The following is a 17,571-nucleotide window of genomic DNA, read 5'->3' as shown; positions in this document are numbered from 1 at the left end:
ATTGATTTTTGGCCCAGATCTTGAACTGATGATGGAGACTCAGATCAGAGTGTAAAGTCTTCTCTGTCACAACGTTAAGCTTCTCAGTGGGGTTCAGGTCTAGACCCTGTGGTGGCCGATCCATGTGTGAATATTATGTTTTACGGTCCCTGAACCACTCTTCGAATTTGTCTGTAACTTCAGAGAAGAACCAGAAAATATCAGGTCTGCTGAGAGTCTGAGTTCTTTTCAGTCCAGGTTCCAGACTCACCTGTTCACTGCTGCCTTTGACTAAAAGGCTTTTGACTTTTTAAATTTTATTTTCCCTTTTGAAACTCTGCACTGCAACTCTTACTTTAATAAGTGTGTGTTTTTATATTTTTGGGGTTTTATGTGTCGGTTTCTTACTTGCTGTTATTAATCACATTTTACATGTTTCTTTTATAATGTTTTAAATGTGTTTCTTTTTTCCTGTCATTGTATTTCAATGTCCTGTGTGAAGCACCTTGAATTGTCTTGTTGCTGAAATGTGCGATACAAATAAACTTGCCTTGCCTTGCCTTACATTTTTATTAACCTGTTTAACCCTGACCATATTTTCAGGGGAAAAACGCCTAAAAAGACATACCCAAAGTAAATGAAGAATTACTTATAATACTTCTAATAATAAGGTTCATATGGATGTTCTTGGTGTCTATGGACATTTACAGACCTCACAGAATCTATTCCCATTGTCTAAAATATTGTATCTATTACTATGCCTGAGTAAACTGTCACAAACTAAAAGAGAAATTAGAATTTTTTTATCCTCACCTGTTTTTTTTTTTTCGGCTGGATTGACGATGATATGCATAAATTAATTGTTCGTGTCGGAGATTTTTAATAGCGTATATTTCACCCCACAAAGATTAAAAATCATGTTTGAACATTAAAGTTCGCACTAAAATACACTTGTGATGCACTTTTATTAACATTAGGGTCTAAACTTTGAGCAAAAGTTGAAAAAAAAACATCCATTGTCCTGATTTATTATATTTTTAGAGTAGATGAATACTAATATAATTTTTTCGGCCCGCGATAGGGGTAAGTATACTGGGTTTGTCAAATGCACACACAAACCACCAGTATGGAACTACAAAGAAAACTGCTCCAAACTCCTGTGTCTGACCATGTCTTCCTCTGCAGGTTCTCTGTTTTCCTGTGATAAACCTGCCACTACTTCCTCAGCTCATCCTACTTAGTCCCACTGCTACAATTACAGCCTTCCAGAACCCGAAAAAAAAAAAAATCAAAGGCTCAGACACGCAGACATGTGCTCAGTCTGGAGGTCTGCAGACTAAAGGTCAAGGCTTTTCCTCTGTCCTTGACCTGTTCTACTTCTGTCAATCGACCCCAACACCTGGAGTGGAAAGTGGACTGTCTAGAGGTCACGTGGACTTGTTAAGGGTCTCAATTTACCAGACACCAGTGGTGAATTGTAGCTGCTTTTAGTCTGACATTTCCCTTTACCTCCACTCCAGTGCATCCCAGAGGCAGGTACAGTGCTTTTTATTCCCTTCCATTTGTCGGACAGCTTTACCTTTCACATCACGTTTACCTGTAAATTTGCAGTGTTGCTTAGTGATGTCTTGTACTGTTAAAACATAGTGTTGCCAATTTAAAATATAATCCAGGGTTTTTTTTTTTTAGGCTGAGGGATTTGGTGTTGAAACACAGAGCAGGGAGTGACTCTGACTCATCAGTAAAAGCCGGCAGACCTCAGAACAGTGTGTGGATTGAAATATCCCATGAACACGACTGCAAATACAGCTGTAAAGAATTTAAGAATTAACCTCACAATACTGGTATGTAAATCACTTCTGGCATGAGATTGTGCACGCTTACTGCTTTTTTTTTAAAAAATTTAATCATTGCTTATTGTATTTTCAGTATAGCCTGCATGCACACATAAGCATATTGATTATTGATCAGCAAGATTAGACTAATTAACCCTTTCATGCATTGTGGTCACTCCAGTGGACAGTTCTTCTCCAGCTGTTCTCTTGTATATTCTTAGGTTTTGTTGTTTTAGTTCCATATGAGCCAACACAGTGGACACTTATGCAGCATCCCATAATACACTGCAATCCGTACCATTACTATAACTTTGCTGTTCTTGATAAACCTGATCTGCACTAACATGTTTAAGTGTAAATCAGTTGTTATTTGTTAGACAAAAAGAGTTGTTTTTTGCATATTATATGAGGTAATAACTAGCATTAGAGTATGTTAAAATGTGAGAAAACATCAAATTAGCAGCCTTAAAAATGTTTTTATTTCATTGTTTTCATTTTACTTTCTGCTATTGGGTTTTAAATACATATTTCTTTTCTTAAAAAATTAAATGCATGGATATTTTTGTAACTCCATGAAAAAAAAACCTCAATCACAACTTTTTTTTATGCCTAAGGAGGTGTAAAAACACTCCAGAAAAAAAATCTTGACTAGGTTCTCATAATTCATGCATGAAAGGGTTACTGTCCAGAATGTAAGCTTTAGGAGCATCCATATAATATTTATTATTATGTTTTTATCTGTGTAGAATGACAGGAAAATGAGAATCACTGTGTGTTCTTTACCTCAGAATGGACATGTTGCAGCATTATGTTCCTACAGTAGTTCAGAACAGATTCCTTCCTTCGTCTTTTCATTTTATACACTGTAAAAAAAAAAAAAAAAAATTTTTTTGTTTTAACGGACAAAAACTGGCAGCTGTGGTTTCCAGAACAATACTGTAAAAAACACATCCAACTGTAAACATATTTACAGAGTAACATGTAGATTTAACAGTTTAAACATGTAGATTGAACACTGGATTTAAACGGTAAATGTTCTGCACTTATTTAGCTCATTTTCTCCTCCTTCATGGTGTCCACAGCTCTTTCCAAATCCACCAGGTCCAACTGGGACCAGTTTAGGGTTCAGTGTCTTCCATAGACATGTGGAGCCAGGATTTGAACCACCAACGCTTTGGTTATTGGATGAGCCGCTCTACCAACTCTACTAACCCATTTATTTACAAATTTAAAATGTTAAATTATTAAATGTTTACTTTTTTATAACTTTTTTCTAAAAAAAAAACAAAAAAAACAAATAGTCTGTTATTTCAACATTATGGTCTTACAATTTAACCCTTTCATGCATGAATTGTGAGAACCTTAGTCAAGATTTTTTTTCTTCAGTGTTTTTATTCCTCATTAGGCATGAAAAAAACAATGCGATCGAGTTTTTTTTCTATGGAGTTACAAAAATATCCATGCATTTAATTTTTGAAGTAAAGAAACATGAGTTTAAAACCCAATATCAGAAAGTGATATGAAAACAATGAAATAAAAACATTTTTAATGCTGCTAATCTGATGTCTTCTCACATTTTAACATATTCTAATGCCAGTAATTACTCACTTCATGGAGATAATATGCAAAAAAAAAACCTTCTTGTCTAACAAATAACAATTGATTTACACTCAAACATGTTAGTGCAGATCAGGTTTATCAAGAACAGCAAAGTTACAGTAATGGTCTGAATGTCAGTGTATGGGATGGTGTGTCAGTGTTCACTGTGTTGGTTGATATGGAACTAAAAATCAAAACCCATGAATATACAAGAGAACAGCTGGAGAAGAACTGTCCACTGGAGTGACCTATGCATGAAAGGGTTAAACGGCACCACAATGTTTTTCAATTTACAGTTTTATTTTCTAAAAACAATAGAAATACATCATTTCTACATACAAATCTGCTTTTGTTCACATACTCTTCCTGTAAAAACTACAGCTATATTTGATTTAATCGTTAACACAAAAATCTTCTCAAATAAACACCTTTGCATCGTATTGTCACTTACAGTTTTTTTAATGTTGCAATTTTACAACTTTTTGGTGTTAATTCTACAGTCATTTTTTACAGTGTAGCTAATAACGTCCTGTGTTAAGGTGCATTACTGTCCCCTACTATGTTTGAACCCGAGTTAACATCCCCTTGAATAAAAAACCCAAAACAGACACAAATTCTGGTCTTGTACGTCCTCTTTTTACATGTGGCCACTGTAGGTGAGGATGGAAGTGTATGCTGTTGACCGTTAGTCTGCAACTTAACCACTAGATGTCACTAAATATCATACACTAAATATAATTCTGTACATACATCTAACACAGGGGTGTCAAACTCATTTTCTTCCAGGTTCCACATTTAGCCCAATTTAATCTGAAGTGGGCCAGACCAGTACAATAATAGCATGATAGCCAGTAAATAATGACAACTGCAAATTGTTTTAGTGCAAAAAATGACATTCAATTATGCCAATATTTACTTTTACAAACTATCCAAACAAAAACGATGTGAATAACCTGACAAAAATGAAATTCGTGAAGAAATAAGTATAATTTTTTCAATATTCTCCCTTAACTTATCATTTATACATATGCATTACAGATCAGATCTACAAAGGCACAAAACATTTAGTAACAGACAGAATATTGTTAAAATTGCACTGAATTCTCTTTAGACATTTCAGGTTGTTCATATTTGCTCAGGTTATTCACATTTTATTGTTAAAGGATATTTTGTTAATGTAAACATTTTCAAAATTTAATGTTTTTTGCACTAAATCAAAGAGAAAAAATTGGTTTTGTCATTATTTATAGGTTATTATGATATTATTTTTGAGTTTGATGCCCTAACTTGCACTTTGCAAATTGATCCCGCGGGCCGGATTGGAACCTTTGGCGGGCCGGTTTTGGTCCCTGGGACGCATGTTTGACACCTGTGATCTGACAGATCTGTCACATCTGTGGAGTATGGCATGGTCTTCCATTCTTCTATCTATGCACAAACATGGACTGAACAGCCATAACATTATAACCACTATGACAGTGAACTGGTGATAATGATGATTGTTACCTTACAATGGTACCACCCTCCAGTGGTTGGGCTGTATTAGGCTGCATAACAGCCACTTGACTGGGTCAGAGCATCTCCAAAACTGGTTAGTTTGTTTATCGTCCCCTTAGGGAAATTCATCTGCACAGATCCTTATACATTTCCATATCTCACTTTGCACAGGCATATTAAACAGACAGACAGACATCAGATTTAGACATACATATTAACCCTTTCAGGCATAGGTTACTCCAGTGGACAGTTCTTCTCCAGCTGTTCTCTTGTATATTCATGGGTTTTGATGTTTTAGTTCCATATCAGCCAACACAGTGAACACTGACATTCAGACCATTACTGTAACTTTGCTGTTCTTGATAAACCTGATCTGCACTAACATGTTTAAGTGTAAACTAGAAGCACTCGGAGAGCGCAGACCTCCGCCAAGGCTGATCAGTGCCCCCCCCCCCCCCGTGGGCCCCCCCACCCCCGATCACCACCAAAATTTAATCATTTCTTCCTTATCCCATTTCCAACAAACCCTGAAAATTTCATCCAAATCTGTCCATAACTTTTTGAGTTATGTTGCACACTAACAGACAGACAAACAAACAAACAGACAAACAAACAGACAGACAAACAAACAAACAAACCCTGGCAAAAACATAACCTCCTTGGTGGAGGTAATCAATTGTTATTTGTTAGACAAGAAGGGTTTTTTTTGCATATTATCTCCATGAAGTGAGTAATTACTAGCATTAGAGTATATTAAAATGTGAGACATCAGATTAGCAGCATTAAAAATGTTTTTATTTCATTGTTTTCATATCACTTTCTGATATTGGGTTTTAAACACATTTCTTTACTTCAAAAATTAAATACATGGATATTTTTGTAACTCCATAGAAAAAAAAAAACTCAATCGCATTGGTTTTTTCATGCCTAAGGAGGAATAAAAACACTGAAGAAAAAAATCTTGACTAAGGTTCTCACAATTCATGCATGAAAGGGTTAAAGACACACAGAGGACAGCACCTTAAGGCACAAATATCATGGACACATAAGGAGGGACAAAGTGGACACATGATATGGGGGGGACATATAAACATAAACAGACATTTCTTTCACTTAAAAGAGACTGGGAAAGCACGTTATGTGTATGTTTTTGTTTTTTTTTAACCCATAAAGACAGCGAAAAAACAGCAACTGGCAACCAAAACCATCTACTGATCTAAACGGTTTAATACCTGTTGATCCACTAATCCTATCAATACATGTAAATATTGGTGTAAAATGCAGTTTGTCATCTTTTCATGGTCATCACATATGACCCATTTGGACCTTTAAGAGGCTCCGTAGTTACCATGGAAACACCGTCATCTTCTATGACATTGATTCACCAGTAAAACCCATGGAGTTGGATCAATGACAGTCACAAAAGTCACATTTTCTTCAGTTTTCTCTGTTTCTGATATAATAACCCTCAACTTTAATCTAAGCTTTTATGAACATCGACATGAACAGTGAATTAAATATAGGAAAATACATGATTTTCACTGAAAAAATGCAAAATACAGAGTATTATTTTACAATAAATGGTGATAAATCATTTAAGCAAGTTGAAATATAAAGAAAAATTCATTTGGGAACTGACACAAAAGTAACACTGGGTCTTTATGGGTTAAGGTGGAGATGGCTGAGGGTATTAGGCTTCTGCTGAAACGGGCTGTGTAGCATCTGATGCCACTGAATCTCCTTCCAGATGGCACGAGTTGGAAATGATGGTTGAGTGGGTGTGTGGTGTCCTGTCATATTGCATGTGTAATGGCCTTGCTGTTTTAGTCTTGCAGATTTGGAATTTGTAGTCCAATTATTTTTGTGGCAGTCCAGGTTACGTGGAAGAGTTTATTGCGGTTTTTGATGGTGAGCATATTGAAGAAACAGGTGGAGCAGTAGAGGAAAACAGGTTGTACTATGCTTGTATACAGTAACAAGAGGAGGTGGGGGGCAACATGGAGTCCTTAAGTTTGCACATTGCTGACAGTCTTTGATTACTGTTTTTTCTGGATATCTGTTGTGTGGTGATTGAAGATGAGTTTGGAGTCTATAGTGAGTCCAAGGTATCTACACTGACATTTACATTTATGCATTTGGCAGACGCTTTTTTCCAAAACGGCTTACGGGGAAAAACCAAAAATGAAAGAAAAATACAAGAATAGATTAAAAACATAAAAACAACTGTACAATTAAAACAGTGTTGTACAGAAGAATAAACAGCAAGATAATAGACGAAAATACAAGAACAGATTAAAAAGACATAAAAGCAGATGTACTCCTAAAAACAGTGAAATAGTGATGTGGATGTCGCCACGGAGGTAGCAGCGAGATCCCAGAGGCAGAGTGACCACCACAGGTAGGACTCCACTTATCAGGTGTAGCTTAGCTGCTATGCTAACAACAGACCTGCCAGCTAACACCAAAGTCACTTGATGTACGTTTATAGTCCAGAGCAGGCTGAACACAGGCGCCGAAAGAGCCACAGGAGGTTAATGCATACAGGTGGACCACCTTGCCGACAGGACAAGGATAAAATATAAAACAAAAAATATATTCCTAAAAGACAGCACTACCTTTTTTTTTTTTTTTAATTATAAAATTTTTTTAAAATAAAATAAATAAATAAATAAATAAGAATAAATAAATAAAAATTCAAAATTCAAAAAAAAATTTCAAAAAAATAAATAAAAAAATAAAAAATAAAATAAAAAGTATATTCCTAAAAGACAGCGCTAACTTTTTTTTTTTTATATAAAATAAAATAATTAATTAATTAATTAAAAAATGAAAATAAATAAATAAATAAATAAAAATTAAATTAAATTTAAAAAAAATTTAATTAATTAATTCAAAATAAAAAAATAAAATAAAAAATAAATAAATAAAAAAGACAGCACTACCTTGATGGTGGTTTGGGTCGATGGCGCCGTATAGGTAAAAACACAGTGAAAAAAATCTAACAATCGGTCACTTCGATTATTAGATTAAGCCACTCAGGTTAAAAAGACACACTTAAAAAGTTAGGTTTTCATGAAAAAAAATCATTAAAAGGTAAAGATAAGTAGTTTAAAAGGCTGTATTTCTTGGAGTTGGTCCACGTAGCTCAAAATGTTGTCATAGATCCTGCTAGTGTTTATTTTTTCCAACTTTAATAGCTGTAACTCACAGTGAATAAGAAGGGGCTGCGGAGAATTTCCAACCGAGCAGAATTAGTTATCTTGCCAATAAAATGACAAAAGCAATTATAACATTCTAAATATCTGGCAGTCGTAACACAGCTGAAGAAACTTCATGAATAATGTAATAAATGGTGCTGGTGTAGTCAGTGTGCTGCTTATTTCTGAGTGTGTTAAAAATATCTTTCCAGAGACCAAAACACATTTACATCTTTGTCTCCAAAGCATTTTTCTCCAAGAAGACACAATGTACCAAACTGTTGTACATGTTTTAGAGATTATTCACCAGTCTACAGCACCTTAAAGAAGATACGCCTTCTGGACCTGCACAGAACACAGGATGCCCATCACAGAACACTCAATCCATTTACAAGAGTTCTCACTTTTTGCATATATTGGCTTCTCTTCAGCGTCAGTCCACCCATGTCCACATTTAATAAGAATGTCTGTGTGATATATGTATTTTGGCCACTATCAACCAATCAGATTCAGTTGGCCACGGTGTTATGAGATGCTCCTTCAGTGGAATTTCTCACAACCATTGGAGCTTGGATCACTTTTACCCTGTTGAGCCGCATTATGTAATAAATTCCCATTATGTAATAAAAGTTCAAAATGTTATAAGAATGTCACGTCATCTTGTAATAAAGCCACATTATGTAATAAACTGACACATTTTGTAATAAACTACCCCGATACATTGTGTAGTAAATTTTTTCACATTATGTAGTAAGTTATTACAATTACAACAGACGCAGACGGACGGAGGGTTCTGTCCATCTTTTGTATGTTACTCACCTAATTCTGTCTGTTTCCCGGGAGCTTGCAGACGTGAATATGAAGCAGTACAACTGGGAACTGTGGAGGCAGTGTTGAGTTTTGAAGAGAATAATTTCCATAAATAGCGATACTTTTCAGTATGAGTAGGAGTACTGTGTACTTTTGGAGTAATCCTACAACAGATTCCATTCCAAGCTCCAAAAGTGTGTTTTTTCGTCTGAAATAGGCTTTAAGACTAAATTCAATGATGAATAAAATTATGATTTCCAAAAAGTACCTCATGAATTTGGTATATTTTGTATTAGTACTTCATATACTATTAGCACAAATACTATGACCTACTTTCACTGTGTACTTTTGGAGTAATCATACTCAAAAATCCCTTCCAAGCTCCAAAAGTATTTGGTTTTTCATCTGAAATAGGCTTTAAGACTAAATTCAATGATGAATAAATTTTTTTTTTCCAATAAGTACCTCATGAATTTGGTATATTTGGTAGTAGTACTTCATATACTATTAGCACAAATACTATGACCTACTTTCACTGTGTACTTTTGGAGTAATCATACTCAAAAATCCCTTCCAAGCTCCAAAAGTGTTTTTTCGTCTGAAAGAGGCTTTAAGACTAAATTCAATGATGAATAAAATAATTATTTCCAATAAGTACTTCATGAATTTGGTATATTTGGTATTAGTACTTCATATACTATTAGCACAAATACTATGACCTACTTTCACTGTGTACTTTTGGAGTAATCATACTCAAAAATCCCTTCCAAGCTCCAAAAGTATTTGGTTTTTCATCTGAAATAGGCTTTAAGACTAAATTCAATGATGAATAAATTTTTTTTTTCCAATAAGTACCTCATGAATTTGGTATATTTGGTAGTAGTACTTCATATACTATTAGCACAAATACTATGACCTACTTTCACTGTGTACTTTTGGAGTAATCATACTCAAAAATCCCTTCCAAGCTCCAAAAGTGTTTTTTTCGTCTGAAAGAGGCTTTAAGACTAAATTCAATGATGAATAAAATAATTATTTCCAATAAGTACTTCATGAATTTGGTATATTTGGTATTAGTACTTCATATACTATTAGCACAAATACTATGACCTACTTTCACTGTGTACTTTTGGAGTAATCATACTCAAAAATCCCTTCCAAGCTCCAAAAGTATTTGGTTTTTCATCTGAAATAGGCTTTAAGACTAAATTCAATGATGAATAAATTTTTTTTTTCCAATAAGTACCTCATGAATTTGGTATATTTGGTAGTAGTACTTCATATACTATTAGCACAAATACTATGACCTACTTTCACTGTGTACTTTTGGAGTAATCATACTCAAAAATCCCTTCCAAGCTCCAAAAGTGTTTTTTCGTCTGAAAGAGGCTTTAAGACTAAATTCAATGATGAATAAAATAATTATTTCCAATAAGTACTTCATGAATTTGGTATATTTGGTATTAGTACTTCATATACTATTACTATAAATACTATGAACTACTTTTACTGTGTACTTTTGGAGTAATCATACTTAAAAATCCCTTCCAAGCTCCAAAAGTGTGTTTTTTCATCTAAAATAGGCTTTAAGACTAAATTCAATTATGAATAAAATTAATGTTTCCAATAAGTACCTCATGAATTTGGAATTTTTTGGTATTAGTACTTCATATACTATTAGCACAAGCACTATGAACTACTTTTACTTTGTACTTTTGGCGTAATCATACTCAAAAATCCCTTCCAAGGTCCAAAAGTGTGTTTTTTTTTGTCTGAAAGAGGCTTTAAGACTAAATTCAATGATGAATAAAATAATTTTTTCCAATAAGTACCTCATGAATTTGGTATATTTGGTATTAGTTCTTCATATACTATTACCATAAATACTATGAACTACTTTTACTGTGTACTTTTAGAGTAATCATACTTAAAAATCCCTTCCAAGCTCCAAACACATTTGTTTTTTCGTCTGAAAGAGGCTTTAAGACTAAATTCAATGATGAATAAAATTATTTTTTCCAATAAGTACCTCATGAATTTGGTATTTTTGGTATCAGTACTTCATATACTATTAGCACAAATACTAAGAAATACTTTTACTGTGTACTTTTGGAGTAATCATACTCCAGAATCCATTCCACACTGCACTTCTGTTTGTTGTATTCAGTGGTTGTAACAGATAAAAAGTAAAAAAAAAAAAAAAAAAAAAAAGATTCAAAGTTTTAAAAGTTTATAAGCTCTGTTATTTTTTACGGCTCCAGACTTTTTTTTTTTTTTGGCGGAAGAGGGGGCAAAATGGCTCTTTTGATAGTAAAGGTTGCAGACCCCTGGGTTAAAGAAACAGAAAAAGAGTCCAACTTACAGCTCAGTTTTATTTTTGCAGCCTTGTTTCTGCTGCTGTCTCTGTGTCTGCTCCCTCTCTGACTCTATCCACTTCTTTTGCCTCAGGTTTCCTCTGTAACTCTTGCTCTATTTCCCACTCAGTTTCTGCCTTTTACCACATTACCTCCATCGAAGCATTACTCACCCAACCTCCACCCCACCCTCCCCTAACCTCCTCCCTCCTTCCTTCTCCCCCCTGTGCTGTGCTGGCTTTAAAAGACAGCACCCGGTAACATTTGGCTCACAGTGAACAGCTTCAGTGAATACAGAGAGTGAGGAAAAGCGAGCACCAAACAGATCTGATATCACTTTTTCTGACTGTTTTTAAAGGAGCAGCATCCTGCGTCCATCATGCATGTGTTAAGGACCTGGCGTGTGCTGTGTGTGCTGGGCTACGTGGGTGCATCTCTGAGCGTGAATGATGTGGAGTATGACGGAAACTGTGCAGACGACTTTGACAACGAGATCTCTCAGGATCAACAGGAGGGTATGATCTGTTTATTTGTCCTTTTATTACCTCCGCCAAGGAGGTTATGTTTTTGCCAGGGTTTGTTTGTTTGTCTGTTTGTCTGTCCGTTAGTGTGCAACATAACTCAAAAAGTTATGGACAGATTTTGATGAAATTTTCAGGGTTTGTTGGAAATGGGATAAGGAAGAAATGATTAAATTTTGGTGGTGATCGGGGGTCGGGGGGCCCATGGGGGGGGCGCAGACCAGAAAATTTCATCAAAATCTGTCCATAACTTTTTGAGTTATGTTGCACACTAACGGACAGACAAACAAACAGACAGACAAACAAACCCTGGCAAAAACATAACCTCCTTGGCGTGGGGGGGCCCACGGGGGGGGGCCACTGATCAGCCTTGGCGGAGGTCTGCGCTCTCCGAGTGCTTCTAGTTTTTCTTATTTATTCCTCGCTTATTTGAATAGATGTCTGCTTATAAAAAATTTCTCCGTAGTTGTCAGATTTAGTCAAATTTTCTTTTTTTTTTTCTGGGGGGGGGTCACTTACTATAAATGTTTATAATAATAAAGTTAACAAAGACCTGTTGTTTCCCTAATAATAGCTCACATTTACCTTTATTATTCGGACACAGATCTCATTGGTTTTTGAGCTTCTTTTATCTCCGTCGTCAGCATTTTGTACCTGTCAGCACAGATTTATTGCTAACATACTACCATTTAACCACCTGCAGCATATCTTAATACTTAAAAATGTCATTTGGCAGATCATAAACTTTACACTATTAGCCTTTTGCAGGTTGTGGCGACTTGTTATTAAATGATCTAACATACAGACTGATAAAAGGATAAAGTGATGGAAGCTAAAGCATCTGAGATATAACAGAATGCATTAAGAGATTCTTGAATTCTTGATTCATCTGCTCCTCTTTTCATGAAACACAAACTTCTCTCAGCTTCTTCTTAACTTTTTAGTTATTTCTACACATGCAGCTACATGTACTCCTAACTATTCAAATCTAATGCATTTCAGAGTTTCACAACTGTTCAATATAATACACTTTGATTCCTCTAAGAAAATAAACAGATACAGCATCTACTTCTGCCACTTCAGTTAATATTTTCCTCATTAAAAACACTGGGAAAAGGCTTTTAAGTGAACATTGAGTGAACAGTAAGCAAGGGTGTCAAACTCATTTTAGTTCAGGGGCCATATTCAGCCAGATTTGATCTGCAGTGGGCCGAACCAGTAAAATAATAACATAATAATATATTAATAACGTCAATTCCAAACTTTTCTCTATATTTTAGGGTGAAAAAAGTAAAATTACATTATGAACACGTACAAAATGTCCTTTAAAACAATGTAAATAACATAAACTGGAAAAAAATAAGTGTAATTTTAATAATATTCTGCTTCAGTTTATCATTTACACATGTACATTATAACTTACAGATCACAGTGGATCTACAAACACACAAAACATTTAGTAACAGACATAATATTGTAAAATTGCACTTGTCTTAATACACTTCAAGTTCATATTTGTTCAAGTTATACACATTTTTTGCAAAGTTAAATGTTGTTTTGGTGTAAATACATGAAATGATTTACATTTACAAGGTGAAAAATATGGAGTTGTGAGTATTTATTGGATATTATTGAAGCATTTTACTGATTTGACCCACTTGACACTGAATTGGTCTGAACTGGTGGCCCTTGAACTAAAATAATTAATATCTTAGTGTAATTCCAAGGGCCAGACTGGACCCTTTGGTGGGCCAGATTTGGTCCCCACGCCGCATGTTTGACACCCCTGATTTAAAGCGTTTCATAGGTTTCATGTGTTTCTGTACAAGATGTCATTGTCTTTAAATTATTTTATTTTGATGCCTAGTTCTGTAGCTTTTTGACTCTATATAACTGTTTAAAGTCTGACTTATTCTTATGCCTGCTGAATGTTCATAGTGTATAATATAATTATGTGGCTGCTGTATACAAACCATAAGCAAAATCATTAAAACCACACAGCACTCATTAAAACACGGAGGAAATCATGGATAATCTGCTGTGTCTTTTCTGATTCTTTTTAATCAGTGGCGGCTGCTCGTCTTTCAGACAGGGGAAGCTCATTGTCGGCTTACATTTAAAAAAAAAAAAGTCAAGTTATTTAAACATAAAGTCATCCCTCCATTTCTTTTTAGGTCAGTGACCTTATCGTACCAAGTAAACAAGAAAACACTGAAATTATGTTAAATTGAAACAAGGAAGTACAATGAGTGTGTTTTATTTACAGTGCAAGAAATGAACAAGTCATTTCGTAGTGGTTTCTCTGATTTCACAGCAGAATGAGTGACGGTATTAAACTGAACTGTGTCAGTGAAGGACTAGATCTGAAAACAGCTGTCAATCAAATGGGATTCAGCCTTTCGACTGATCCTCCAATCAGCACGTGGAAGCCCAGCGTCCAGCCCAGCCGAGCTCCGCCCACAGCTCCATTCACCCCCAGAGACGCCGAGCGGCCGGGGGCGGGACAACATGGTGGCATTTATCCAATTACCGTCCAGTTTTGAGGCAATGAAAAAAAACAGTTCCACTCAGTCCCATTGAAGTGCATGGACGCTGAGCATCTACGGACAAATGCACTGAGCAGAGATCGAATGAGAAAACAGAGACACGGAATGGAGGAGAAGTGAACAACATCCAGTCTGTGATTTGTGATAAAGCTGATTCTGAACGAACTCGTCTGTGAGATGAACGTGTTCGAACACATTTGGAGTCAATGAAACGTAAACACAACTGAATATATTTAACCATTTAATTTTCGTAATTTTAGGGGAAGCCGAGCTTCCCTTGCAGTCTGTGAGAAATCACCACTGATTTTAATGCAGTATTTTTGAAATTGCAGTATACTTTTTTTTTTTTGCAGTTCTGCAGACTAAAAGTAGATCACTCCAATAGACCAGATAGAGGCTCTTGGATATATTTAAAGACTATACTTTGAAAACTGCTGTAACTCTGAGACTGTTTACAACCGTAATCACCACAAATAGAGCCTCATCTGTCCTCCTTCACACAGAGGAGGTCAATGACTCCCGTTGTCCAATATGATCTATGATCCTCAGCATCAGTGGAGTTCGATCCAACGGCCCCATTCAACAAACAATAACAAATCAGAGCAGATATTTCTGTTCAAACCAAGAAAACATTTCTGTCTTCCCCACGCATTCCACTAAAACACACTAAATTTATATCAACACTGTCTCTTCCCCCTCATGGTAGAAAACGTTTGGTGATATGAGGTACCTCAGACACCTTACTTTCAGGGCTATCCTAAACCAGATTTCAGTCACTCTTAGACTTGCTGGTTGGGGGGACTCGGGTGCATGTAAGACGTATTTGCAGCCGCTCCGCTGGAATGTGTCATTTAAAGTCATTTTTGCACGCTCTTGTCAACTTTATTCGACACCGTAAGCTTTAAGTTATATTTCTAATCACTTTGTGGCTGGTCTACCCAAAAATTTTGGCATAATTATGGAAACCCAAGGAAAATTAATCCAAACCCCTTAAGTGCCCTATTTGGGATTTTTGTTGGGACACCTTCCCTCTCCATCTCTCAAAGTAATTCTCTTTCATTTATGACTACTCTTGCGAGAAGGGTAAATGTCCTGAAATGGAAATCCCCACAGCCCCCCCACAGCCCCCCCACAGCCTGTCAGCCGGTAAGCTAAAAAGGCAATTGTGCAACAATTTATTTTCAACTGATGTCATATATGATACAATGTTTGTATCACCCAATTTCTATAAAACTCCAAATAAACAAAGGTTGGAAAAAAAAAAAAAGACTTTGCTGGGTGATTCCAGTGGTATGAATAATAACCAGGAGGCCCAGAATAAAAGAAACTATGAATCTATGCAAAGGGTTCTCTGGTCTAGGGGTAAATCTGCAGCGATTCATATGCACACAAGTGTTCACAACCTGATTAATTATAAACCACTCATAAATCCTTCATAAGGCCAGTCTTCTTGTGAAGTGGTACCATTTTTTATTTTATATCATGCTGACATAAATCAATACTAAATGATTTTACGTTAACTCTCTGTCTTATATTAATGTCTACTATAGGACCTCCAGCTGCACCGTGCCAAGCAGATTCATCCCGCTGGGACAAGCTGTTCATTGCTCTTGAGGACTCTCATATGAGACAGAACATGCTGCTGAGGTCTCTGGAGCAGTGCTGTGGAGGGATGACCTCTCTGAAGCTGCAGGTGGACAAACTGGCTAAGGGGACGTGTCATCAGCTTCTACCCAGTGTGGAGAATGCATGCAGGGCACAAGCAGAGCAGGCACACCTGAAGCTGCGACAGGATCTGGCGGAACTTAGAGAAAAGGGCGTAGAAAGAGAGAGGAGGTTAAACGTTACTTTGCAGAAGCTTTTGCACAATAGCCATGAACAGAACAGTCGTCTGAGGAGACTGGAGGAGAATAAAGCAGCGCTGATGGGACCAGCAGACACCAACAGGAGGGGACCCCCACCCACGCTGAGGCCTGGAGGTTCAGGACCACTGATTCTGTCTGTACTGAAAGAGCAGGAAGTGAGTCCACCAGCCAATAAGACCGTGGTTGAAAAAGCCCTGGTTGCTATAGCAACAGAGCTCCAGAAGGTTCACCTGCAGCTGAACAGACTAATGGAGCAGACAGTGAAGGACAGAGGAGACACATGAGGAGCAGAAGCACCTCACTGAGAAGGACATACTGCACATACCCATTTGTAACACTGCATGAAATAGGGCTGGGGGATAAGGACAAAAATATTATAATTACAGGAACTTTCATATCTGTACTTTGATAATTATTACAAATAGGGATGCACCGATACCAGTATCGGGCATCAGCTACGATACTCAGTGTGCGTATTCGTACTTGTAAAAGATATCCGATACAAATGCACCGATACCATTTACGGCAGTGTGACATTCCCAGTTCAGTGCAGCAGGTACGAGGAGGAGGAATAATGCGTGTGGAGTGTGAAGAGTGTGGAGATTGAACCAAATAAATGACAGTGATAAAAGTAACGCTGACTGCAAGTAACGTTCCAGACACAGACGGATACAGACGCAGCGTTCTGTCTGTCCTCTGCGTACATTCCATCTGTTTTCCAGGTGATGGAGGATGAGTACCCAGACAGAGAATGCCACCAGGAGTACGGAGCGGTGCGGACCACCGCCAGCAGAAGTGAAAACCAAACTTATCACTCATTTCTCTTTTCTCTACCTGCTGAAGCTAAAGGCGTCCATACACTGTGCGATTTTAGAGACGATTTCTCACTCGTGCGACTCTTTCTGGGATCGGGCCAGATGTGCCTCTAATCGTGTCGTGCTTGGTGCAGTGTACATGGGGTAAGGAGAAGACATTAACACCTCATGACCACCAATCTTGTGTTCGCAAGGAAAATGGAGCTGTTTGAAATCCTGCTCGCTCCTCGTGAGGGTATCGCACTGTCAAAGCAGTGCCACGGGCCCATGGGCCTCAAATTCTCACACTATGGATGCGCCAATGCAGAAGCATACAGTAGTGTACAAGCTAACAGTAGCTGGCTCTTGGCCTAATAATAATAATAATAATAATAATAATGACTTTATTTGTATAGCACCTTTAAAAACAAAGTTTACAAAGTGCGTTGACAGAGGGCACAACAGCAGGATACACGAAGCAAGTAAAAACACTAAAACAGAAGCAACACAATTAGAGAGATATATGAACAAATTAATAGTCAAACAGGATCAAATTTTAAAATTAAAATTATGA

General features: G+C 36.6%; 1 protein-coding gene across 1 annotated transcript; it reads left to right on the top strand.

Moving 5' to 3' along the window:
- The first annotated feature begins 11,557 nt into the window (after positions 1-11,557).
- On the top strand, positions 11,558-16,762 carry LOC115414149 (uncharacterized). Its single transcript, XM_030127368.1, has 2 exons — positions 11,558-11,786; positions 15,889-16,762. The coding sequence occupies exons 1-2, from the start codon at positions 11,651-11,653 to the stop codon at positions 16,485-16,487; spliced, it is 735 nt and encodes a 244-aa protein (XP_029983228.1). The 5' UTR covers positions 11,558-11,650; the 3' UTR covers positions 16,488-16,762.
- The last annotated feature ends 809 nt before the right edge of the window (positions 16,763-17,571 follow it).

The sequence above is a fragment of the Sphaeramia orbicularis genome, chromosome 22 (assembly GCF_902148855.1).
Source record: "Sphaeramia orbicularis chromosome 22, fSphaOr1.1, whole genome shotgun sequence".
Taxonomy (NCBI): domain Eukaryota; kingdom Metazoa; phylum Chordata; class Actinopteri; order Kurtiformes; family Apogonidae; genus Sphaeramia; species Sphaeramia orbicularis.
This window is presented reverse-complemented; position numbering and strand designations above follow the sequence as displayed.

What these genes read in the sequence shown, in the direction of transcription:
- LOC115414149 (XM_030127368.1), top strand. Translation starts at nt 11,651, where the DNA reads ATGCATGTGTTAAGGACCTGGCGTGTGCTGTGTGTGCTGGGCTACGTG. An exon ending in CTCTCAGGATCAACAGGAGG is followed by an intron (nt 11,787 to 15,888) that starts GTATGATCTGTT and finishes TGTCTACTATAG; the next exon opens with GACCTCCAGCTGCACCGTGC.